Here is a 26,104-nt window from a genome sequence, read left to right as displayed (position 1 = left end):
CCATAATACAATACAAGTTGAACACCTCTATCCAGAAGAGTAGTTTACACAGACGTATACTGTAAATATATAGATATAGATATAGATATATAGATAGATATAGATAAATATATAAAAGACATAACAAAAAAATGTATATATTCTCAAAGATTACAATCAAAGACAGAACATCCGGTTTGTTGTGAAAGAAAGTAATACTACAGAATGTTGTAGAGAATCACAGTGTGGAAGTGAGCACTGGCGTTGAGGAGGCTGCAGAGGCTCTGGAAGATCTCAAAGTCTTCTTGATCGTTATCTGTGACAAGATCATTGACAGTTAGAAATCCGCATATGTCTACTTATTTTCACTGTTTTTCTATTAATGTGTTCCCAAATAATATGCCCTTAACTTTAAGATTATTTTAGTGCTACAAAGCTTGAAGGAATCTGGACCCTGATCTGATACGATAGTCTTAGTGCCTATAACAACTCACCAGCCACCATAATCTCGTACATCTCCATGGCAACCTCTGAGAACATGTTTTCCACGGCCTCGATGAAGGACCACTTGTCAGCAGAGGAGGAGAACACCTCACACACCTGCTGCACCATCTTGACGGACCAGTTCATGGACTCCCCGTCCTTCTCACACACCTGAGAGGGGGAACCAGAAATGTCAGTAGCTCAGGCCGGTTCAGGCAGTACCTTCCGATAAGTGGGCACAAAATGGGGGAAATGTGTCTCTTAGGTTAAAAGATACCGGAACCCTAGAGCAGATAATAAAGTTATTTAGCAGCAGTGACTGACCAGTACGAGGTACACAATGAGTCGTGAGATCTCAAACAGGCGTCCATTGAGGGCCTTGCTGGCCAGCACGCTGCAGCACACGCTGTTCCCACACAGGAACAACAGACGAGCCACATTCTCCATGTGCCATGCCTGGGGGAGGACTGGAGGCCAACAGAACCAGCACAAAACAAAACAACTGTCATTCATACACACAGCATTCACACTTTACATTAACATTTTTGACATTTAGCAGACGCCTTTATCCAAAGCGACTTACAAGCGAAGTACATTTATCGCATGCCCGGTACACACATAAAGATAATCTGGGCGATTTTGGCCCAATTTCCCCCCTTCCGACCAAGGACAGCAAACTCCTGATTATCGGATGGCTCTAAAGATTATCCTACAAGATTATTCTGTGGTGTGAGGTGTGTTAAGAGTCAATTTCTCCCGACAATCTGCTCGGAAAATGGTCGGGGCCGACGATCGTAAATATTAAACGTGTTCAATATTTACGATCAAAAGTCTTATTGTCTGTGGTCAAAACTGACAACTCCCAAGTCCGATTGTGACGTGGAATGGAATGTAGCCACTCAAGAAGCCAGCTGACTGACGCGTCTTCTTCTTTTCGTTCTTCTGCACTTTATTTTCCCTGTAGCACATGGCTGCCTCTACAGGTCAGTCAGGGTACTACTACCCTGTTCACGCGAGACTCCAGACTGTCGGAGGACAGATCTTTATGCATGTGGTTGTATATTGGAGCACACCACACACAATACGATCAAGACTGTTCAATCCATGATTTTTTTATCTTCATGTGTGGGGTCCTTCTCAGATAATCAGAAAATCCTTATATGTGTACCAGGCTTAAGGTAAGTGAATCATCTATACATCAGTCATCATCGCACCATTTGCTTAGTGAAATCTATAATCCTATGGTAATGGTACATACTGTACGTGTGGACTGACCAGACATACAGTATATACAGTATACAGACAAAATAGTGTAAAAGGTTTGTCTACCATTCCTGGGTGTGTAAAATATAATCATTAAAAGTTGCCAAGTCCTCTGGGCTACTGCAGTTACCTATGAGCTCCTCCAGGATGGCCATTATGGTGTCGGTGGTCCAATCTTTGGCTTCCAGGTCGCTGTTTAGCAGGATGAGAGCCTTGGCCAGGTCCCGCTGGGCCACCCCAGCACGCAGCTGCTCCTGCCAGCCTAGCGAACCTGGAAAGAACATTCCCTTACACTACACATACACTTTCCCTTGCAACTCTGGCCAACCAAAAAACAAGCATTTCATTTGTTATTATTAACATTAGAATTTCACCATGTAATTACTAACAAGTGATTTATATACTGTACAAAAGTGCAACCAGTTTTTTTAAGGTAGAAACCGAGAAGGCCCATGTTGTCCCTCTCACCGTCTGGTAGCAGTGGTCCGTAGAGGATGAACAGCAGCCGGGCTTGGCTGACAATGGGCCAGGGTTTCAGGATGCGGGTCAGCCAGAACAGAGTGTGCTTGCGGTTCTTCCAGGGGTCCAACAGAACCTGTCTGCAGAACAGACGGATCTGTTGCTCTAACAGCTGACATGAACCTGAGGGAGAAAAAAGACATACGGATCACTCACGTCTCTCACACTCTTTCAATTAGCCTTTCTGTTTGTCTCTCTCTCTCTCTCTCTCTCTCTTATAGGGACAGACACTCACCTGGCTTTCCTGTGACCACTGACATGATTTTCTGCGGTAGATTTGTGAAGTCGCACAGGAAGTTGAAAACTCTGTGACACTCCAGCTCATTCCAGCCGGCTATCAATGTCTGTCAGTCAAACATTAACCATCTCAATACAGGATTCAGCCTTTGATATTAAATTGTCTGATGTTCTTTGTAACTAGGCTCTCACCTGTAGAAACGCTCCATAGCTGGAGAAGCCTTGGCATTGCACTGATTGAATGCACTCTTCCATCATGAAGCAAGGAACCTGAGTGGGAGGTAACAACTGTGTTAGTCTAAGTAAGGTTAACTAGAAAATAACAATCTATTCAATGTTGTCAACTGTTTGGTTTGTTTAGAAATGTGAGAATGTTTGTAGAGCACACACAGCTAAACATTGCCTCATCTGTCCTCCCTCACCTCTCTGTCTTACCTGTGAAAACTTGCTATATATGAACGTTAGCCTATCCTTTGTTGGCAGCAAGAGGGTACATCTCTTGAACAATAAACCTAAAACAATGAGCAAAAACAACAAGAATGTAACATAGTGACTATATTTGCCAACCAGGACCACTTGCTTTCCTCATCGGACCCCCTATGAAAGGAGATAGAAATAATACTTTGGTCTATCTACCTGATAAAGAATTACAGCAGAAATAATGTGGCTCTGAATATTTGTTTATTATAAACATGTGTGTTCTTGGCCAACCAACTAAGTAAAATAAAGGTAAATTAATCAAATAAAGCTGTTGAGGAGCCTCTCACCCAGCGATGTGTAGTGTTCTAGTGAGGACACCTCGGTGGAGTGATGACACCCCTGTACGATGGTCCTCTTCCTCCAGGTCTGAGTGGAGACATAGCCCATGATGTAGCGACTGATGGCCTTGGACACCATGCTCAACACACTGATCTGCAACACTTTACCACAACAAACAATGAGGCAGGGAGAAACATCTCATTAATTCAGATGCACGTCATTCGAGCTATACATATGTAAGACCATTTAGTACCCTGCCCCTGGTAACGGCTTCAATCAGAATAGTTCAGCCTCATAGATATGTCTCATCTAAATAATCATAATTCACCCATCCTGAAAAATGTCCAAAGCAAACAGAACCCACCAGAGAGTCTGTCCAGGATCATGTCAAAGACCTCGGGGGCCAGCCGCTCAAAGAAACAGTCGCTGGCCCGAACCTGACGACACTGGCTGCGGGTCATGATGGTCCTGACAGGATACGGCCGGCGTCTGCGGTGATACTTGTGGGTCACCGTGAATTTCCTTGTCACTTTCGCCATAATAACTGGAATACTGTCAAGCCTTTATTGTCCCGCAAATAATCTAGAAGCGAAAGGAAATAGTTAGTTAGTTAAACTTGGTGGTTAGCCACAAACTGAAAAGTTGCTGGCTAGGATAGCTGCATGAACTTACCTAGCTGAGGAGAATGGCACTTGTCAATAAACCTTTGAAATTGTTGCCTTACTGAGCTTTAAATGCTCCTTCACAAGCTGTTATGTGTTCTGGTAAATATTGACACCACTGACATGAGACAATATAATATATATACTATAATATTATCTAAACTAAAGTCACAAACAGTTTTACCTCAGCCGGCGAGCCGCTATTGAGCTTGTGTGCTGCACAGTTCCTGCTCCCTCGCGAGGACACTCGCTGAACAACAAGGGGTGCGTTCGTAAATACGCTCTGGAAATCTGATCAGCACTCATGGAATGCCTGTTGTCCAATCAAATTACTTGGTCCGTTTATGACGTTGAACCCAGTGTGCGTTCCGGCGCTCTCAGAGCAAATGCACGAACGCACCCAAGGAGCGCTACCGCGAAATACGATCAGCTCGCGCTGCATCATCTGGCGCAAAAAGTAAACATTACTACTACTACTACTACTACTACTAATAATAATAATAATAATATTCGACTCTTTATTTGCTGTTGTTCACAACTGAAGTCATTTCGTCAACTTCTGACAATAGTTTAATGTAAATTAATGCTGTAGCCTTAAGGCGAGAGAGTGTGACTGTATGTTATGCATTACAGTACTATGCTCTGCAGATTCTGGAAACGGTTATCAAAACGCGATGGAAGATTCTGCCCCGAAATCAGTGCGAAGGTAAGCTGTGCTCACCCACCTGGCTTCTACCTGCTCAAGACTGAAAACAATCATCCCTTCTCTCTCTCTCACCCGTCCTTCCTGTCATAATCTCTACTATTTCTGTCATATTTTTTTTTTAAAAAGACTGAAAACAAGAGTGAAAATATCCCTTTAGATGTGTGAGTTGACCATGATGACATTGAGCGATGTGTACTTGCTCATAGTTGGAAAAACTATGGGCAGATTCATTCAGACCTCCTTTGGAATATTGCTGTTGACACTGTGAAAAGCCTTAATTGTGCCAGAGACACACTCCTTTTACTGCCCATCGTGCGGTTGCCAAGTTGAGTGGTGTCCCCTGCTAAGCATGCCGGGTGGTTTTCTGCTTGGCTGGGTTGTATTCACCACTGCAGAAAGGTTGTATTCTGCACCCTGGCACTTCTTTACACGAGGAAAAGACCTAAACTGCTGTTTTGGGATTGCAAAGACGTTAAGCCTAGTGTAGCATCCTAAGGTAAACTTGCAAACACTTGGTTTGCAGTATCTATCTGCTCTGTTTGTTTAGAGGTCTTTTAGATCTTGGTAAGGGCTGGGCATCTTGGTAGATTATCTATTTGTTTCCTCAATTGTTGACATAGAAGAGCCACTTAATCATAGAAGCTCTGTCTGTCCTCACGCAGCCAAAGCTCCATCCACTGTGACTAGCGTCTATAGTCCTATGTAGAGTATGTCAACTGACAGCAGTACAGAACGGACAATTAGCCAATTGTTTTGAAAATCTTAAAAAAGTAAGTTTGTTATAACTCTATACCTTCCAGGTTTTGTTGTTGTATTAATTACTGCCGATATGATAAACCGACATGTTCAACGAAAGTGTATAATTCCATGTTTTCTCCCTTACTACTTAGGCTGACATTCCTTTTTTCGGTAAACTGATTTGTTGTTTGCTGCTATTTATCCTTACCCAGTAATGCTCTCACTGCAATGTAGATCAGGGAAATAGATCTGTGATCTGGACATAGACAAAAGAAAGATGGAAAAGAATCACACAAAAGGTTTGAAAGAGCTGTACCTCTGGCTTTTGATAAGACTCCTGAAATGTAATTGGAATTGGATGTTTTTCTTTTATGTGACAACAGAAATAGAACTAATCAAGTTAGTCATGTTCATGTTCCCCCCTACAATGTGTTTTCTCATTGACCTGTGACTTCCCACTTTACTGTAGATGCCTGACGTTTGTTCAAGTGGCAAACCCAATGCAGTGCATGTCATTTCCCCCTCTTACCTTAGAGTTGTACCTCACTGCTGATTTCTGAGCACTCTGATTTCAGTTAATTTACGAACGGTCAGTTAAAAGTCTATACAAAATGTAAACATGGCAGACACCAATGATAACATTATCATCATTTTTTGGGCGGCCAACACATTTGCTGCATATATATATATAATATATTGTATAGATTATTGTCTGTTGTTATAATCTGTCTAAGTCAAAATGTAGCCAGCATATGTAGCCATCAATGTATTGTCCATCAATTAGAAATGATTGGGCCTCTTTAATGCACCTTTTACTGTATTCTACTTTGTATGTAATCAGTAGTTCCAAAGACAGTAAAGCAACTGGCATAGACAGCTCTTTGCAGCTTCAACCACTCCAAAGCCACACAGCGTTAACACAGGGTTAAGACTATCTGCAGCATGCATGACTGCAAACTGGATTAGAGAGAGGAAAACACTCTGCTAACTGCCTCTTCACCATGCTAGATGATCTGTTCAGGGTTCACCTATGTGCACTGGACCAGAAGGTGGTGTTATTTGTAGATGGACACAATAGTTGTTTTCCAGGCAGCCCTCTATGAAGGGATGGTCCAGGCAGCCCTCTATGAAGGGATGGTTGTATAGAACCATTCTCCCTTTTATGGGAGACTTTCACACGTCTTGTTCTTTCTGCTTGCAGGGATTAAAAAGCATGTGGTTGGTCTTATTATCAAGACTTCGTCAGATGCAACAAATGTTGAGGTGAGTAATGCCAAATGTATCTGTTATGATTTTGGGAGATCAAGGAAAGTTACAATCATATGTCTCTATGTTTTGAATTAATGTCTTAAAGTACGAAGGATACAGCCAGCATACATCAGGCTCATTAGAGACCTAGTTAAATTAGGTTTGCATCTACATTCACAATGACTGTAAGCAAGCAGAGACATACTGTTAATGACATCTGTAACATTGTCATTTTTACAGCATTACTTAAGGTTTATGCCTGTGTTAGATGATAGTCTGATTTGTGTTTCAGAAAGAAAAAGTGTACATCGGAAAGCTGAACATGATCCTTGTTCAGGTAAGAATTTTGAGGTGTGGGAGGGGGCAATTAGATCTCAAGAATATAGGAAATGAATTCAATTTTCACAGTCAATTAAACTTCTGGGATATCGATCTGTCCAGTTAGGAAGCGTAAACGATTGTTAATCAATCTCACCTGCTTTGGTGCAAATGAAAGCGACAACAGGTAGACAGGAGAGGCAACAGCAAGACAACCCCCAAAAAGGACATTATTTTGCAGGTGGTGGCCACAGACCATTTCTCTCTCCTTCTCCTTCCTGACTGATTTTTCTCTAGTTTTGCATTTTAGTGCCCTTGGCACTACTGGTAGCACGAGGCGCTACCTGCAGCCCATTCAGGTTGCACAGGTAGTCCAGCTCCTCCAGGATGGCACATCCATACATGCTGTCGCAAGAAGGTTTGCTGTGTTTCCCAGCAAAACCCTGTTTGGCCTCATAAGCACCAGGGGGGTAGAAGAAGCTAAAAAGTCTGAGGTTTAAGCACTGAATAGGTACTGAGTAAGCGCCATCGAAAATGCATTTTCCCACTGTGGAAAGCCAGCCACTGACTGTGTCCCTAAATGTTTTTGCTGACGTTGTTTTGGTCTCTGGACAGATCATCTATGGTTGGTCTATGGTCTGACTTTACACGTGTGTATGTGTGCCTGTACATCCTGTACATGTGTGTATCCCCTAAGCTTGACATCGGGCTGTGTGTTCTGACCCCTCCTCCCCTCCACCACGCTCAGATCCTGAAGCAGGAGTGGCCGAAGCACTGGCCCACCTTCATCAGCGACATCGTGGGCGCCAGCCGCACCAGCGAGAGCCTGTGCCAGAACAACATGATCATCCTCAAACTGCTCAGCGAGGAGGTCTTCGACTTCTCCAGCGGCCAGATGACCCAGGTCAAGGCCAAGCACCTCAAAGACAGGTGTGCTGCTACTACTGCCCCGTACACACCCTTAAGGCGAATATATATGGACCTCACATAGATTTCACCTCACATATCTGGGCACCTGTACACTAGTAACCTGATTGGTTACGAGGCAACCCATTGAGAGAGAAAAAACAGTGTATGATCTGACCTGATTTGAAGAGAGACTGACATTTAGTGGTGTGCAGAAGTCTATGGTAGAACGTTCAGATGTGAACAGGGCAAATGGTTAGAACAGTCCGGCTGAAGTGTGAATAACCCATTGCATTGTAATCTGTCCAACGATGTGTTTGATGATTTCCTCGCCGATCACGCTTTCCCATGAGCCCACTATCATAAAGAGTTCCCATGGTCCTTTTGTCAACTTTATGGTTTCCTCTTTCTTTCAGCATGTGCAACGAATTCTCCCAAATGTTCCATCTCTGCCAGTTTGTTATGGTAGGTGAAGCCCCTTCCCAGTGTTTTGCAACAACAGACCATTTACACTGATCTCCCCTTGTCTTTGGTCGGCCGTTAACTATGTTTTGTTACCAGGAAAACTCTCAGAATGCCCCGCTGGTCCATTCCACTCTGGAGACCCTCCTGCGATTTCTCAACTGGATTCCTCTGGGATATATATTTGAAACCAAACTCATCAGCACACTTGTGTACAAGGTACCCCCATAGGCCTCATACACACACTCACATACAGACACCAGTTAATGGTCACTGCCTAGTTCCAAACTGGTCCCCTGCCAACTGTCTCTATCTGATAATAATAATAATAATAATAATAATAATAATAACTTTTTATTTGTATAGCGCTTTTCCTGCAAACGTTGCAGCTCAAAGTGCTCCATTATTGCATTTAATAATTCATATATCAATATAATAATATATGATATGATATGTAATACCAAATATTGGTAACCACTGCAGCAAGAATTGCAGGTAGCCTCTCAAACGGCAAGGTTGAGTTATAACCATAGTGTTTACCTGTCCAACATTAACATGGCTAAATAAAGTTAAATAAATAAAATAAATACCCGTTTCACTTTGCTTTCCTGTAGTTCCTGAACGTGCCAATGTTCCGCAACGTGACAACGTGAAGGGCCTGACGGAGATCGCCGGCGTGAGCGTCAGCCAGTACGAGGAGCAGTTCGTCACTCTCTTCACCCTCACTATGTGTCAGCTCAAACAGGTGGGCACACACACACACACACACACACACAGTGATTTCCCTCAAATAGTTAACACTAGAACAGCCATGGATGGGGTCATTTGACCAAGTGAGTAAAAAGACAAATGTATACCTTTGCACTCGATCAAATTTCAGGACCCTCCTTTCATGACTTTTCCTAGATATGTGCGTTCTACCACCCAGTATCCTTACATTTTCGAAATCACATCAGGATAAACTAGTATAGTATATTTAGCAGTTTTGCTGTGTAGGAGGCAGGCTAATTTACAAGAGGCACAGCTTCCCATTCTAAAGACTACGGTCATGACCCCCGAGGCAGCCTTAAGAGTAGGTGAAACAGGCACGGCTGTCCTAGTGTTAAAGACCCACACACAGTCAAACACACACTTGTTTGTAGGCTAGTTAAACACAAATGTCTTGGGTGTTGAGATCCTCCGTGTCTCTCTCCCCTAGATGCTTCCCCTGAACACCAACATCCGGCTGGCCTACTCCAATGGGAAAGACGACGAGCAGAACTTCATCCAGAACCTCAGCCTGTTTCTCTGCACCTTCCTCAAAGAGCACGGCCAGCTCATTGAGAAGAGACTGAACCTCCGAGAGACTCTTATGGAGGTGAGAGGAATCCATGCCCCCAGAGACTGTATGCTAACCTTTGTTTACCCAGCGGTCCTAAACATCTGACTCCGATCTTCTGTCATCAGGGGGGTATTCCATCAACGTTGCGAAAGGAGAATCCAGGCTTATTTTGATAAGTAAATCGAAAAGAGTTGGAAATCTCGCGACATTTATCGAAATAAGCCTGGATTGTCCTTTAGCGACATGATGGAATTGTTTAAGATTGTTTATACCTACTTATGTGATACATAACCAATACCTGTGTTTACACTTCACATTTCTTCGTTATCTGAACGTGGTCAAACTCTCATCCGAGTCCATTGACTTCTTTGCGTTTAACTGCAAATGTCCATGTTTTCCATCCCCCAGGCCCTGCACTACATGCTGCTGGTGTCGGAGGTGGAGGAGACGGAGATCTTCAAGATCTGCCTGGAGTACTGGAACCACCTGGCAGCCGAGCTCTACAGAGAGAGCCCCTTCTCCACCTCCACCTCCCCGCTGCTCTCAGGCAGCCAGCACTTTGACGTCCCGCCCCGCAGACAGCTCTACCTTCCCGTGCTCTCCAAGGTGAGGAAAGACCCATGTAGCCTATACATGCACCGTAGTGTCAGTGTGTGTGAAATTACTTGCTCAAAATATACAACTCCGCCTGTCCAAACTGCCAGAGGCATTTATCTATTAATTCATTTAGCAATTTTGTTGACAGGAAAAGTGCACATTAATCAACATTTCACACATCAACGCGTCAATAAAAATGTAGTCCCTAGGCAGAATACAAAAACCACAAAGCATAACATCAGACAACGACATAGACAGATTATACATGATTATACATGCATCAGATGATATGGATGCTTGGATTCTTTTTTATTTGATGAATGAGTATTAATTATTCAGATACACCACCATTTCTGGAACAAATTCTGTGTCTCAATAAGTTGTGGGGACGGCTCACATGTTTAACTGTGTTCAATACATAAAAAGAAAAAAGAAAAAAACGTAACTGAATAAGCAATGGAATATGAAAGGCAGTTGGAATTTCACTTTGAAAACTCCATGGATATGATGTCACCATGACCAAGTGCAATCTGTACTAAATGGAAGCCTACGGAACACACAGTAAGGCTCCCATTTCATACAGATTGCAGTGTGGGGGAACGCATGGTGACATCATATCCATGGAGTTACTTTTAGTACAGTTAAAAATGTGTGAACACACACACACACGTAGCCAACGGCGCACGCTGTGTGCGTGTGGCCGGTCAAGTGATCAGGGTTTGTGTGTGCGTTGGCATGTAGTCAGCGTATGTGTGAGTTGCCACATGCCGTGTGTGTGTGTGTGTGTGTTGACAATTTGTAATCTCCCGTAACAGGTGCGTACGCTGATGGTGAGTCGGATGGCCAAGCCAGTCCTCGTAGTAGAGAACGACCAGGGGGAAGTGGTCAGAGAGTTCATGAAGGACACAGATTCCATCAACCTCTACAAGAACATGAGAGAGACTCTCGGTGTGTGTGTGTGTGTGTGTGTGTGTGTGTGTGTGTGTGTGTGTGTGTGTGTGTGTGGCGTATGTGTGGTGTGCGTGTGTGCGTGCACATTCATCTCCACAAATCCATTACTGTATTCTGACTGAATCTCTTCATCATTGCCTCCTTCCGTCTTTGGGAGTATCTCCTAAGCAGCCCACCATGGTGGAGGGTGTCCAGTATTCTATTGACCTCTAACCCTAACCCTCAATGTTCCAGTGTACCTGACCCATCTGGACTATGCAGACACAGAACGAATCATGACAGAGAAGCTGCATAACCAGGTCAACGGGACAGAGTGGTCATGGAAGAACCTCAACACGTTGTGCTGGGCTATAGGATCTATTAGTGGAGCCATGCATGAGGAGGATGAGAAGAGGTTCCTCCTCACTGTTATCAAGGTAGGGACGATGGGGAGGGGTTTATAGGGCACTGTGGAGATTAAATAGGCTTTAATGTGGCTCAATTTCAGACCTGGATTAATATGGCAAATCGGCTACTTAGTATTTGATGTGTGCTTGATTAAGTTTGCACTTTATTGTACTATGCATTTAACAAAATAACACTGCATTTAATAATAACTTAAATTTACATATTTTTTCAATGTAAAAGATAAAGATATATCTTTATGTGTACAACTAGGGATTGGAATAGATAAGGTGCTATTGATACCCTATTATCAATTCTGCTTATCCGTTCAATTCTTGATCGATTCCTGATACATTTTCTGGGTAGAAAAAAAAAAGTAGGACAACTATTAGGGAAATATTTAAGTATCTAAATAGAAAATAGAGAAAGGTAGCCTGGTTTCTTCAAATTGTATAGAAACGGTATTTAATTGTCTTATGCAAAAGGAGAATAGTTTACAAGCATGACAGACAAAGTCTGTCAGTCAAATCATTCTCAGAAAAAGTCCAGACAGAGAAGAAACATGGATTTTTATACACAGGTAATCAGTCCCGCCCTCAGGTAGGGTTCAAGCCAATCACAGTTATTTCCTGTCCACATCTGTGATGAGGAGGGGCTAGCTGTGGTGCAAATTATGTCACAAAAGTAAAAGTAAATGTCTTCTCAATAAATAAAATGTCTTATCAGGCACTACAACAACACAGGTTTTCAGAGTTAACGCAGCTGTTTTATTATCTCGCGTCTCTGAACACAGTGTATAATATTTGAACATTAATTAAAAAAAAGAGTTTGACGTCATCATGACGCACACGTTTTTGTAATGAGCAACTGTGAGCGCACGCGCAAAACATGCCGGCATCGATAAGAGGAATCAATAACCTCTGAGGCATACGATTCCAATGCATCAAACAATTTGGAACCGGTTCTCAACGGAACCGGTTATCGGTTCCCATCCCTATGTTTAACACATTTTTTAGAAAGCAATTTTGAAAAAGAAAGCAATCCAAATAACAATTAGACCCGATACTGCTTGATTCGTGGGAAATTGGACCGCTTTGTTAACCACTCGTCTGTGTGTGTGTCTCACAGGATCTACGGGGGCTGTATGAACAGAAGAGAGGGAAGGACAACAAGGCCATCATAGCCTCCAACATCATGTACATCTTTGGCCAGTATCCTCGATTTCTCAGAGCCCACTGGAAGTTCCTCAAAACCGTGGTCAACAAGCTGTTTGAGTTCATGCACGGTGAGGAAACCACTGCATCTGGTCGTTGGTGTTAGTGAGGAAGAGGGTATCGGTGGTTTTTAGATTGTGTGTTAGTGCTGTCTCAGTCTCTTTTTCTGTTTCTTATTTATTCTCCCTCCTCAAGTGACCCATGACGGTGTACAAGACATGGCGTGCGACACGTTCATCAAGATCGCTCAGAAGTGCAGGCGACACTTTGTCCAGGTGCAGGTGGGCGAGGTGATGCCCTTCATCGACGAGATCCTCAACAACATCAACACCATCATCTGTGACCTCCAACCACAACAGGTCAGCTTCAGCCTAGACACAGATGGACTCATGTAGGGTTCATCAGCTGTCCTGGGTAGCTTTTAGGTTAGCAGGCTTTTGACCAACACACCTGTTCCAAATAACGAATATAAAATGATAGAAATAAAACGAGATAAAGACTTGCTAGTGAACAAAAAAGTCTTTCAGTGTCTGTTCATGATTCCTAGATGAGTTGTTGTGCTAACCGTTGTCCTCTCTATGTTCATGTTGTGTGTGTGGTGTGTGGTCGTCGGTGTCTCCAGGTTCTCACGTTCTATGAGGCGGTAGGCTACATGATCGGGGCTCAGACGGACCAGGCGGTCCAGGAGCACCTGATAGAGAAGTACATGCTGCTACCCAACCAGGTGTGGGACAGCATCATCCAACAGGCCACCAAGGTGAGACACAGACCAGCTATGTTCTATACTGGATATAGAGCCCGACAGATTCTTTTTTTCTTTTTTAAACGACACGATACTAATGTTTTAACTTAGAAGAGTTCAGAAATCAGTATTTGGTGGAATAACCCTGCATTTTCAATCACAGCTTTCATGCGTCTTGGCATGCTCTACACCAGTCTTTCACATTGCTGTTGGGTGACTTTACGCCACTCCTTTTCAATTTGAAAATAAATGTACTAATGTACCCATTCCCACCATGATAGAATGTGGACATCCTGAAGGACCCAGAAACGGTGAAACAGCTGGGCAGCATCCTGAAGACCAAAGTGAGAGCCTGCAAGGCCGTGGGCCACCCCTTCGTCATTCAGCTGGACCGCATCTACCTGGACATGCTCAACGTCTACAAGTGTCTGAGCGAAAACATCTCAGCTGCCATTCAGAGGATGGGGAAAAAACTGGCGGCCATGCTGGCCAATCCCTCCCACCCGATGTACTGCGAGCTGGCGGGGATGAGGAGCAAGTTCAGCCACAGATTTGTTCTCCCCCGTCAAAGTACAAAAAGATTTGGACAGTCCTTTGTTCCAGCTGCACTCCGACTCTACAACCAGGCCCTGCAGGGTGGGGGAGACCTGGAGCTGGAACTTTGGAACTTGGAACTTTTTACTTATTGAGCCTGCACTGTTTTATGTATTTTATTGAATGTTTTCTGTCTGCCCTAACTGAGCTGTTTGACAACAAAATTTCCCCATTGGGGACAATAAAGGTTTTCAATCAATCAATTCAGACCAACGGTGTGTGTGTGTGTGTGTGTGTGTGTGTGTGTGTGTGTGTGTGTGTGCGTATATAGTATACAGCACTGTCAAACTGAAGTGTGTGTGTGTGTGTGTGTGCACGTGCGTGCGTGCATATACAGTATACAGCACTGTCAAACTGAAGTGTGTGTGTGTGTGTGTTTTATGGTGGTCACATTTTCCCCAAAAATATGTTCCAACACCTGGAACCTGTTAGCTTTTTATTGTATTTTCTCTTTTATTTTCCTCATCAAAATTAATGAACACTTTTTCATATGCGTCTTAAGAATTCACAATATTTTGGCTGTATTTGGCAATATTTGGCCTCCACTCTGCAGAGAGTAACACGATGTGACAGCCCTAGTTGTTATGTCTAAACCCTTTTAGACGTATAATTCCCAAATAGGAATGGGGGCAGAGAAAACGTTTGGTAACAACATAGAGCTTTAGAGAAACAAACGCCGGTGTACAGACATGGCACCACTTACTCCTCTGACAGGGGAACACTTCATTACCTATAAGGCCTTTCTCATCTAACTACAGTGGCTCACCTAGCTCAAAAAGAACACGTTCAATATATAACATTAGTGTGTGTGTGTCTCTTGTCGTAGGAGAGATGGTGACCAAACAGCCCTTGATAAGGAGTATGAGGACGGTGAAACGAGAGACGCTGAAACTGATATCGGGCTGGGTTAGCCGATCAAACGATCCACAGATGGTGAGAAGCTGCACACCGATATTTCTACTCCAAACATCCATGAAAAACACAGATGTTTCAATGAAAATCGACCTTATTTTTAGATCAAACAGGAAACCATGCCTGAACTGTTACACACATGCCATGCTATGCTGTGATTTTCGGCAGTGATGCAAGACACCGTTGTCTTCAGCACTATTGTCTTATAAACCCTCCTGACCTATTAGTCGCACAAATCATCTGTTTGATTTCCTGCTATTCAAATGGAATTTTTAATGAATGATATTTCCATTAGGATAGCTTTCCTGACCCAAAGTCCTGGACTGAATCAGTCTTTCAATGGGATATCTCCATTGTGGTTGCTTTTTTTTTGGGGGGGGGGGGCTGTGGCTCAACTGGTAGAGCTGGCAACTAATGATCGCAAAGTCGGCAGCTCGCAGCGTGTCCCTGAGCAAGGCACTAAACCCCTAATTGCCGGGGTCACCTATAATGGACTGGAAAAAAAAGTAGTGTAGTAGTGTAGTGCTGAGGCACAAATATGTACATTTCTAGCCTGCAAACTGCGACACTTCAAATGAATGTGCAATAACACTATGTGCAATATGACAACCCTAGTCGTCTATCTGTACAGTATAGTATAGTGGATAGTGTACATAGCCTTTATTTATGTAAACCAGCTCCTTCCCTTCTTGTGTTCTTATAGTTTTGTTTTTTTTTCTTTCCTAGCATCGGGGGAGCCACCCCTCCTAAATTTCGTTGTTTGGTACCTGTACTATAGCAATGACAATAAAGACCATTCATTCATTCATTCATAATGGCTGTGAGCCCTTGCCTAGATGCCCCCTCTAGAGAACAAATGCAATCTGGGAAACCGGCTCATTGATTTTTGAAGGTTAGGCTTATAACTAATTTATGAGCTCAGTGCAGCGTTTACCCTATTATAATCCCAAATATAAAGTGGTATTACTCCATTGTCAACCAAGTATATACACTCATTAGAGTCTAAATGATCTTCAGCTGGACTGAAATCCAGTGTACACAGTGTGGGTCCATAAGACTGTAAACCCTGGTGTAATAGTCTCAGAGACATTAGTGTTGGAGACTTAAACCCACAAAGCCTGTCCTAAAACAACCTGTTAGGAATGCTCTTCAGTGTAGTCGTGTTGATCTGTTCCAATCCAATGTTTTCCGGGGCATTCTAGGTGGGAGAGAAGTTTGTCCCGCCACTGTTGGATGCGGTTCTGATCGACTACCAGCGAAACGTCCCTGCCGCCAGAGAACCTGAGGTCCTCAGCACCATGGCGACCATCTGTTATGCACACCTTGAAACTGGAAAAGCCAAATGTGGTGGAACCCCAGAGAAACAGAGACAGAGGCCAGGAGAATATATAATGATTTATTATGGATGATATAAACAAAGAAATAGGCCCTACACTAACTAGTGGAAAAACAAACATAAGGTGTGATGCAGGCGATAGTTATGGGGTGTGTAATTATACTATGTGTGTGTGCGTGTATGAGGTCAGGGGTGTTGTATTATGTGCTGCGATACTACCCTAGTGAGCAAAGTCCGAGATCCTTTTCGGGCCAGGGAGAGTGATCCATGAGAGAGTAGTCCAGAGGGGAGTCCAGGGGTCGAGCTAGGGAGGGAAATCCAGATGAGAGTAGTCAGAGGGGGTCCATACAGAAAGTTATGTCCAAGCGTTGGATCTCCGTCTGTAGCAGGGTTAAGTAGGCGGCTGTCCAGGTGGTGATTGGGACAGCTGGGCTGAAACGTAATAGCCCACACCTGCTGCAAACAGAGCCAGAGATCCGGCCCACTCAATCCGGCCGGGAGGGGGCGCCAGAACGAGGCTCACGGGGGCGTGTCGGATTAGGAGGCACAACAGTACCCCCTTCCTCAGGGGAGGCACCGGACGACGGACCCAGGGCCCCGGGGTTGGCTCGGTAGAAATCCTCCAATAAGGACGGGTCGGCGAGATAGGACGCAGGCACCCAAGTCCGGTCCTCGGGCCCGTAGCCAACCCAGTCCACTAGGTATTGAAACCCGCGACCCCGGCGGCGGACCTCCAGTAGTTTGTTTACCGTCCATACCGGGTCCCCATCATCCAGGACACGGGGCGGCGGCGGAGCCCGGCTGGGGGAAGACAAAGGGCTGGCGGCCACAGGTTTAAGCTGGGAGACATGGAACACCGGGTGTATTTTGAGGGAGGGAGGAAGGGTCAAACGTACCGCCGTGGGGTTGACGATACGGTCCACGGGATAGGGACCAACGTACCGGGGGTTGAGTTTCCGGGTGGAGGTTTGGGAGGTCTGGAGGGGCAGGTCCCGGGCCAACAGCCAAACTCTCTGACCTGGCTGGTAGTCAGGGGCCGGCACCCTCCGCCGGTTCGCGCTCCGCCGGGCGCGCTCGGTGGCGCGGAGCAACGCCGCCCTGGCGGTTCTCCACACGTTGCGACACCGGCGGAGATGGGCCCTGGTGGTTGGGACCGCCACCTCCAGCTCCTGTTGGGGAAACAGAGGAGGTTGGTAACCCAGGGAACATTCGAATGGGGACATACCAGTGGCGGCGCTCTCCATAGTGTTGAGGGAGTACTCCACCCACGGCAGGTATTTCGCCCAGGAGGAGGGATTGTGGGCGGAGACACATCGGAGAGCGGCTTCCAGAGCCTGGTTGGCCCGCTCGGCCTGCCCATTGGACTGAGGGTGGTACCCGGAGGTGAGACTGGTGGTGGCCCCAATGCCTCTGCAGAAGGCCCGCCAGACCTTGGAGACGAACTGGGGGCCCCGGTCAGAAACCACATCCGAGGGGATCCCGTGGAGGCGTACGACGTGGAGAGTTAGGAGGTCCGCCGTCTCGGCCGCTGTGGGCAGTTTCGGGAGGGGAACGAAGTGGACCGCCTTGGAGAACCGGTCCACGATGGTGAGAATGGTGTCGCACCCCTGGGAGACAGGGAGCCCAGTAACAAAGTCCACGGCGATGTGCGACCACGGTCGGCTGGGCACCGGGAGAGGCTGCAGGAGACCCGCAGGAGGCCGATGGGAGGCCTTACTACGGGCGCACACCGTACAGGCGGCCACAAACTCCCTGGTGTCCCCCCTGAGATTGGGCCACCAGAACCTCCTCCCGATGAATGCCGCCGTCCGCCGCTCGCCGGGGTGGCAAGCGAAGCAGCTGGAGTGGCCCCACTCCAACACCCTGGCTCGGACAGCTGTAGGCACAAACAAACGGTTAGGGGGTCCGGTCCTAGGGTCTGGTTCGGCCCGCTGAGCCTGTCTCACCAAAGCCTCGACGGGCCAGGTTACGAACCCCACCACCCGGGACGGGGACAGGATGGTATCTCCCCCCTCAGCGACACCCGAATCCGCCTTGGGGAACTGGCGGGAGAGAGCATCAGCTTTGACGTTCTTGGAGCCGGGACGGTAGGTAAGGGTGAAGTCGAAACGACTAAAAAAAAGAGCCCAGCGGGCTTGTCGAGAGTTGAGCCTCTTGGCGGACCCAAGGTAAGTGAGGTTCCTATGGTCAGACCACACCAGGAACTGTAGTTTGGCTCCCTCCAGCCAGTGTCTCCACTCCCTCAGGGCCTCGTGAACCGCCAGCAGCTCCTTGTTGCCCACGTCGTAATTTTGGGCCGCGGGTTCGTAGCGCCGAGAGAAGTAGGCGCAAGGGTGTATCTTCTGGTCCTCCCCCGACCGTTGAGAGAGGACCCCCCCGATCCCCGTGTCCGAAGCATCTACCTCTACGATGAACTGTCTCTCGGGGTCGGGGTGGATCAGCACTGGCGCGGAGGAGAACAGGTGTTTTAGTGTGCCGAAAGCGGTCTCAGCAGCGGCGGTCCAGCAGAAGGGCCGTGAGGTGGAGGTAAGCGCAGTGAGCGGCGCTGCGACCTGGCTGAACCCTTTAATGAACCGCCTCACAAATCCCGCGAACCCCAGGAAGCGTCTAAGTTGGGTCCGGTCCGTGGGCTGAGGCCACTCCACGACGGCCTTGACCTTGGCAGGGTCCGCCCGCATCTGTCCGTCCTCCACCACATTACCCAGGTAGGTGACCGAGCTGGTGTGGAAAACGCACTTCTCCCCCTTCACGAATAAGCGGTTCTCCAGGAGCCTCTGCAGGACTAGCCGGACGTGCTGGTGGTGCTCCTCCACGGACCGAGAAAAAATAAGAATGTCGTCAAGGTACACAACAACAAAAATGTTTAACATGTCCCGAAGGACATCGTTGACCAGGGCCTGGAAAATAGCAGGGGCATTAGATAGCCCAAAAGGCATGACGCGGTATTCAAAATGGCCGAGGTGGGTGTTAAACCCGGTCTTCCACTCGTCCCCCTCCCTGATGCAGACTAGATGGTAGGCGTTACGTAGGTCCAGCTTGGTGAATACCTTGGCATGGGTGAGGGGTTCGAAGGTGGAGCTAATGAGGGGAAGGGGATAACGGTTCTTTACAGAAATGTCATTCAGAGCCCGAAAATCAATGCAAGGTCTGAGCCCACCGTCCTTCTTGGATACGAAGAAGAATCCAGCCGCGAGGGGAGAGGAGGAGGGCTGGATGATACCAGAGTTGATGGACTCCGTAATGTAGTTACGCATCGCCTCCTTTTCAGGGAGTGAGAGGCTGTAAAGTCTACCTTTAGGAAGGGTGGCACCAGGCAGGAGGTCTATAGGACAGTCATACGGGCGATGGGGTGGAAGGGAGAGTGCCTCGTCCTTGCTGAACACCTGGCCTAGGTCGTGGTAGATGTGAGGAACCCCGGTGAGGTCAGGCGGAGTGATCTTAGACTTGGGGTCGCTAGAGGGAGACAGGGCGGAGCGAAGGCAGGAGGCGTAACACGTACCTCTCCAGCCTAGGATCTGGCCCGAAGCCCAGGAGATGTGAGGTTCATGTCTCTCGAGCCAGGGTCTACCCAGCACCAGGGGAGACGTGGGGGTCTGAAGGACAAAGAACCGGATCTCCTCGGTATGATTCCCGGAGATCGTAAGAGATATAAGCCCAGTGGTGTGGGTGATAGTTCCTAGGGAACGGCCATCAATGGCCCTAGGCATGATGGGGCGGTCTAGAAGGACTAGGGGGATGCCCGCCTGGTGGACTAAGTTTTCATCGATTAGACAACCATCAGCCCCGGAGTCGATGAGGGCGCTGACAGACAGGGTGTCCTTCCCCCAGGTGAGAGTGGCAGGGAATAGGCGACTGGGGGTGACCTGGGGCTGAGAGAGAGAGGTGTTGCTCACCAGTATGCCCCCTACTGGTGAGCTGGGTCTTTTGGCCGGACAGGACACGCCCGGATGATGTGCCCCTCCTTGCCGCAGTACAGGCACTGCTTGTTGAGAAGCCTCCGTTCTCGCTCCTCTCGCGAGAGCCGAGAGCGGCCGATCTCCATGGGCTCCCCAGCCCCGGAAGTAGCCACGAGAGGAGGCAGCATGGGCAGAGAAGGGGGCGGGGTCGTTCCGGCGCGATAGGTAGTGGGGCGCGTGACAGCTCGCTGGACGCGGTCGGTGCGTCGTACCTGGAGGCGTGCATCCATCCTAAGGGCCAGGGTAATCAGCTCATTAAGGGTGCCGGGATCGTCGCGCACCAACAGGTCCTTGATGGAATCATGTAACCCCTTGTGGAAAAGGCTGAGGAGGGCTCCGTCATTCCAGCCTGTCTCCGTGGCTAGAGTACGGAACTCGACCATGTACTCGGCTACAGAGCGGGAACCCTGGGAGATGGCTAACAAGCGGCCGGTTACATCCTGCCCGTCCTGGGGGTGGTCGAACACGAACCGGAACTCCGCTTTAAACAGGGGGTAATCCGTGGAGTATCTTGAACTGCTCCCGACAGCGGCTATGGCCCATTTGAGCGCTTTGTCAGCGAGTAGAGACATGATAAACGCTACCTTGGCCCCGTCGGAGGAGTACTTGGAAGGCTGGTGCGTAAATACTAATTCGCACTGGGTCAGAAAACCCCGACAACAATCAAAGTCACCATGGAATGGAGCGGGGCTGACTAACCTGGGTTCCCAGTGAGCGACAGGAGGATAGAGCGAAACGGGGTTCACAGGATCGACCGGGGGATTAGTCATCTGCCCAGATATGGAACTCGTGTCAGGGGGTGGTCTGCTGCCAGCGGCGATGAGGTCCAGAGAACGCTGGATGGAGGCGAGAGACCCGGACAGGGCGTCCATCTTCGTCTCGAGACTATTTACAGCCCCGACGGTGGCACGGGTGGTATTCTCCAGTACGGCTATCTGGCCTTGGACCGTGGGGAAGGCCTTCTGGAGCTCGGCCTGCAGACTGGTAAGTTGCGTAGCATGGCTATTTACCTCTCTGCGTAAATCTACGACTAATGGGAGAACCCCAATACCCGGGGAACCACCCTTGTTCTCTGGAGTTCCACCTTGGCTCATAATGGCTTGGACATACTGTTATGCACACCTTGAAACTGGAAAAGCCAAATGTGGTGGAACCCCAGAGAAACAGAGACAGAGGCCAGGAGAATATATAATGATTTATTATGGATGATATAAACAAAGAAATAGGCCCTACACTAACTAGTGGAAAAACAAACATAAGGTGTGATGCAGGCGATAGTTATGGGGTGTGTAATTATACTATGTGTGTGTGTGCGTGTATGAGGTCAGGGGTGTTGTATTATGTGCTGCGATACTACCCTAGTGAGCAAAGTCCGAGATCCTTTTCGGGCCAGGGAGAGTGATCCATGAGAGAGTAGTCCAGAGGGGAGTCCAGGGGTCGAGCCAGGGAGGGAAATCCAGATGAGAGTAGTCAGAGGGGGTCCATACAGAAAGTTATGTCCAAGCGTTGGATCTCCGTCTGTAGCAGGGTTAAGTAGGCGGCTGTCCAGGTGGTGATTGGGACAGCTGGGCTGAAACGTAATAGCCCACACCTGCTGCAAACAGAGCCAGAGATCCGGCCCACTCAATCCGGCCGGGAGGGGGCGCCAGAACGAGGCTCACGGGGGCGTGTCGGATTAGGAGGCACAACACCATCGTCAATAAACTAGGCGGCCACATCACAGGGGAGATCCCCCAGATCTTTGATGCTGTTTTCGAATGCACCCTCAACATGATCAATAAAGTGAGTATGATCACCTTAACATGGGATAAGTTTTAACATGTTGCCATGGGGTGCGTTCAGTTAGGCAAAATGTTCACAACGTTGCATATAGAAATGGAATACAGAGCATGAATCCCTATTCCACATTACACACCCCGTTTGAGAATCTAGCTGACGGCTTTGAATGGTGATCGAGGCCGCCTGTTTTGGGTGGGATGTTTAAAAGTTCAAAAATAAAGTTACCGAGTGAGGAATGCACGTAGGTGGTGATTGAGGGTAGGAAAATGTTTTACAAACTCAACGCCGAAGTCTGTTGCTTATGTACCTGGGTCTCATCTGTACAGTATGTCCCTTTGCCTTGTCTTTCATGGTTTTTCCAGGACTTTGAGGAGTACCCTGAGCACAGGACGCACTTCATCTACCTGCTGCAGGCCGTCAACTCCCACTGCTTTCCAGCATTCCTGGAGATCCCACCTGCCCAGTTTAAACTGGTGTTGGATTCCATCATCTGGGCCTTTAAACACACCATGCGGAATGTGGCTGACACGGGTGAGGATAAGTTAAACCAACATTGTGTCATACGTGTCACATTCTAATGCTTTGGTCCGCATATCGGGATCTGATCGAAATAAAACTTGAATACATTTCCGCGTGGTTGTTGAAAATCAATGACACATCGCTAGTCAACTAACACAGCTTGTTTTGTGAGCCTGCTAACAATGTAAAACTAGTTAACTAGGTAGCAGTGGGAATTACTCTCCGAATCCATTGCGTTGTTGCAGTATTTTGGCTTGACTAGCGAGTTTGTGTCGAGAATCTCGACAAGTTGAAACGTAGTTCCGTGTTTCAAAAGAAAAGTCGGAACATTTTGATTGGTTGCTGATATGCGGACCAAAAGACTAGAACGTGTCACGATATGTACTGTACGTGTGGTTGGGGAGTCCAGATCAGCCAGTACGGTCCCTCTTTAGTAAGTGTGTGTGTTGCGTGTGTAGTAAGTGTGTGTGTTGCGTGTCTCCTCCCAGGTCTGCAGGTCCTGTACACGCTGCTGCAGAACGTGGGCCAGGAGGAGGCGGCGGCCCAGAGCTTCTACCAGACCTACTTCTGTGACATCCTGCAGCACATCTTCTCTGTAGTCACAGACACGTCACACACTGCTGGTGAGCGTGTGCATACATACAGTCACTGCCACAGAGAGTGGAGGTGATGGATGTATGCAACATTGGTCAATGTTTTAGGGAATATATCTCACAGAATATAGTAATGCGAGAATATACACAAGGCCTGCTTCCACATATTAATAGAGGATGTACTGGTGGTATGAGAGATACCTCAACTGCTGCCTAGTATGATCAAATGAGTCTATTTAATTTTTTGCCTATTGAACATCAACGTCATGTTGCGTGTTTTTGCCAACTCCCCAAGTCCACTGACCCTCCCATGTCCTGCACCACCTATATCAGTCTTACATTAGTGTTACATTACCAAAGCATCACAACATTTTAGCCTCCGGGCTGCACAGAGTAATGAAAACACAGTGTTCATGTAACTCAAGCCAGTGTCATTGGGTTTCTGCCGTCTGCCATGTCTCTTTTTCACGACTCCGTACGGTTCTGTGCTCGTGTCTTCCAGGCCTGACCATGCACGCGTCCATTCTGGCCTACATGTTCAACCTGGTGGAGGAGGGTAAGATCAACACCACCCTCAACCCCTCCAGCCCTGTCAACAACCAGGTGTTCATCCAGGAGTACGTGGCCAACCTGCTCAAAACAGCCTTCTCCCACTTACAGGAGTGAGTTTTAACATTCTCTTTTTTCCTAACTTAGGTTTCGAGTGTCTTCTGTGTATTTGCTGTGTTGTTGATGATGTTTATGCCAGCCAATAGTATGTTGTCTCATAATGTTATGTGTCCCTTCCTTCAGTGCCCAGGTGAAGGTGTTTGTAACCGGGCTGTTCAGCCTAAACCAGGATATTCCTGCCTTCAAGGAGCACCTTAGAGACTTCCTGGTCCAGATTAAGGTGAGAGTCCCTTTTTAAGACCACCTTTGATGACGTCACAATTCAACATTCAAATTCAGAAGTGGATTATAGAGCCTGGAAGTAACTAATAGTTACCTCAAAATTAAAGTAGGCATCCCAGTGTGACATAAATCAAGTGTTTTAGACATGTTTTAATGAATGGATCCCCTTTCTAAACAAAATAAGTCTCAAAAGACTAAGTGAAGGTAACTCAATGTTTTCCCCCCCCAATCAAGCAGCGCCATAAGCCTACATTAAAGGGAAGGGATAGATGGATAGAAGTTGTTTTCCTTAGTGAGCTAAGATGGGTGGATGCTGAGGTATGGTTTCTATAAATAACTGTTCGAGTGCAGGGCCAGGGGTCTCTCTGTCTCTCTCTCATGCACAGTACACTGATACGCGTCCCCCTCCCACACACACACACCCCCTCTCTGTAGGAGTTTGCAGGTGAGGACACCACAGACCTGTTCCTGGAGGAGCGGGAGTCGTCACTGCGCCAGGCGCAGGAGGAGAAACACAAGCTGCAGATGTCCGTGCCGGGTATCCTCAACCCCCACGAGATCCCAGAGGAGATGTGCGACTGAGCAGCGAACCAAACTGTACAGGCGTTGAAACAAAGAAAAGTAACCAACACAGAATCTGAACCGATAGAGGCAGGTGTGCGGCAGGACAGGCGGAGGACAGAGTGGAGGCTTGTCGACCAAAACAATGCCAATATTTAAATGACACCGTGTCACCCTGTGGCCCTTTTTACAGTGTGTTTTTTATATGGAGATTGTTTGTGTGATATCTTTTCTGAACTGTTCCTCTAATCCAAATGTATGTTTGTTTGGTCCATCCCCATCCCAGAGCTGGCTGCTTTTTTGTATTCCTACCTATTTTTTTGTTATTATTATTATTCCTTTGTGTGTGTGTGTGTGTGTGTGTGTGTGTGTGTGTGTGTGTGTGTGTGTGTGTGTGAGAGAATTGTTTAGTTTTTTCTTTTCTTTTTAAATCTGAGGAATGTTTGCGCAAAAGGGCAAGTCATTGGCTAAGAGGCTTCTAGGACTTCTGTGTCAGGCAGACAGGAGAGTGATGTGGTGTTTTAGGCCAAGCCCAGAAACCACTATGGCTCCTACTCCTGGTACAATCTGTGTACATCTGCCAGGTCTTAATAGGAATAAGCAAGATGGCAAAAAAATAATAATCCACCAAGTCTTTGATGGCACGATGGAGCTGCTACCATATTGCTTATACCTATCCAGACCCTTCAGATCTGTTTGTGTATAGGGTGAGTGAGCTAGGGATTGTTTTAGACGGGGCCCTGGTGTGTAACCCTGCATCTGGGGCCCTGCATTTTATACTAATGTACTTGCCAGCACAGCTAATTAGACAAAAATCTCTATTGACAAATCCCCCTTCTCTAAGTTACATTTGTCGTGAACATGTTTTAATTAAAGTTGAGACTTTTAGCTGTCTCTAGGTTCAATTTCTCATAAGTAAAAAAAAAAAAAAAGAAGGCATCTCCATTCAAGGCATCCCTTACAGTTGTTCACGGTCACCCTGGTTGTTTGTATAGTGCTAAAACGCTCCCGTTCCTTTTCAGTCATAATTCATGAATGTGCTGAAATGAGCTTGTGCTGAAATGACCATTAAAACTCTCCCGACACAGGGTGCTGTGCTCTGGGGGTAACTGGAGCCCTACTCCCCCTTGACCCAGTTTTAGGGAACCATTCCAGGCATCCGCTGTGAGGGTGCAGCATGAGTGCACTGCTTCAACAGGGAGCCAGGTTTTCCCCAGTGTGCAGAGTCCACGCTGAGCTTACCAATATTCCTGAATATGTTCGCAGGAGGATGTTATAGTTAGCAGCTACCTACACAAGCAGGTAATCACTGTCGCACTTAAGGGAAAAAAAGTGTACACACACACACACACACACACACACGATCAAGGCCCCCCCAGAGGACCAAACCGCAGACCATGTTATCCTGGATTGCCCGGTGTACCACCCACCCAACGGAATGCACGGTCTGTCGGTATTAGATGACGAGACCATG

The 26,104-nt window shown here is 47.0% G+C and overlaps 1 protein-coding gene and 1 pseudogene across 2 annotated transcripts; one reads left to right on the top strand and one right to left on the bottom strand.

Annotated features, from left to right (window-relative positions):
• Nucleotides 1–197: 197 nt before the first annotated feature.
• On the bottom strand, nt 198–3,779 carry LOC308164319 (F-box only protein 47-like; the record flags this gene model as incomplete). The annotated part of the gene is made up of 10 exons (XM_080538440.1): nt 198–295; nt 474–633; nt 787–929; nt 1,856–1,996; nt 2,194–2,367; nt 2,480–2,588; nt 2,674–2,751; nt 2,917–2,993; nt 3,249–3,401; nt 3,605–3,779. 10 exons carry the CDS (start codon nt 3,777–3,779, stop codon nt 198–200), a joined length of 1,308 nt encoding a protein of 435 aa, XP_080394566.1.
• Nucleotides 3,780–3,925: 146 nt separating this feature from the next.
• Nucleotides 3,926–24,651, top strand: LOC308164317 (exportin-1-like; annotated as a pseudogene). The gene is made up of 24 exons: nt 3,926–3,934; nt 4,536–4,608; nt 6,548–6,609; nt 6,887–6,931; nt 7,661–7,842; nt 8,235–8,283; nt 8,380–8,499; nt 8,895–9,025; nt 9,479–9,637; nt 10,010–10,207; nt 11,014–11,146; nt 11,384–11,565; nt 12,662–12,818; nt 12,943–13,106; nt 13,370–13,504; nt 13,771–13,954; nt 14,910–15,016; nt 16,198–16,296; nt 21,974–22,069; nt 22,429–22,597; nt 23,074–23,208; nt 23,681–23,840; nt 23,971–24,067; nt 24,505–24,651. The product of its transcript is annotated as an exportin-1-like (transcript).
• The last annotated feature ends 1,453 nt before the right edge of the window (nt 24,652–26,104 follow it).

Source organism: Nansenia antarctica (genome assembly GCF_963989245.1).
Source record: "Nansenia antarctica genome assembly, chromosome: 8".
NCBI classification, from domain to species: domain Eukaryota; kingdom Metazoa; phylum Chordata; class Actinopteri; order Argentiniformes; family Microstomatidae; genus Nansenia; species Nansenia antarctica.
The sequence above is the reverse complement of the archived record's forward strand: the minus strand, read 5'-3'. Positions and strand labels throughout refer to the sequence as shown.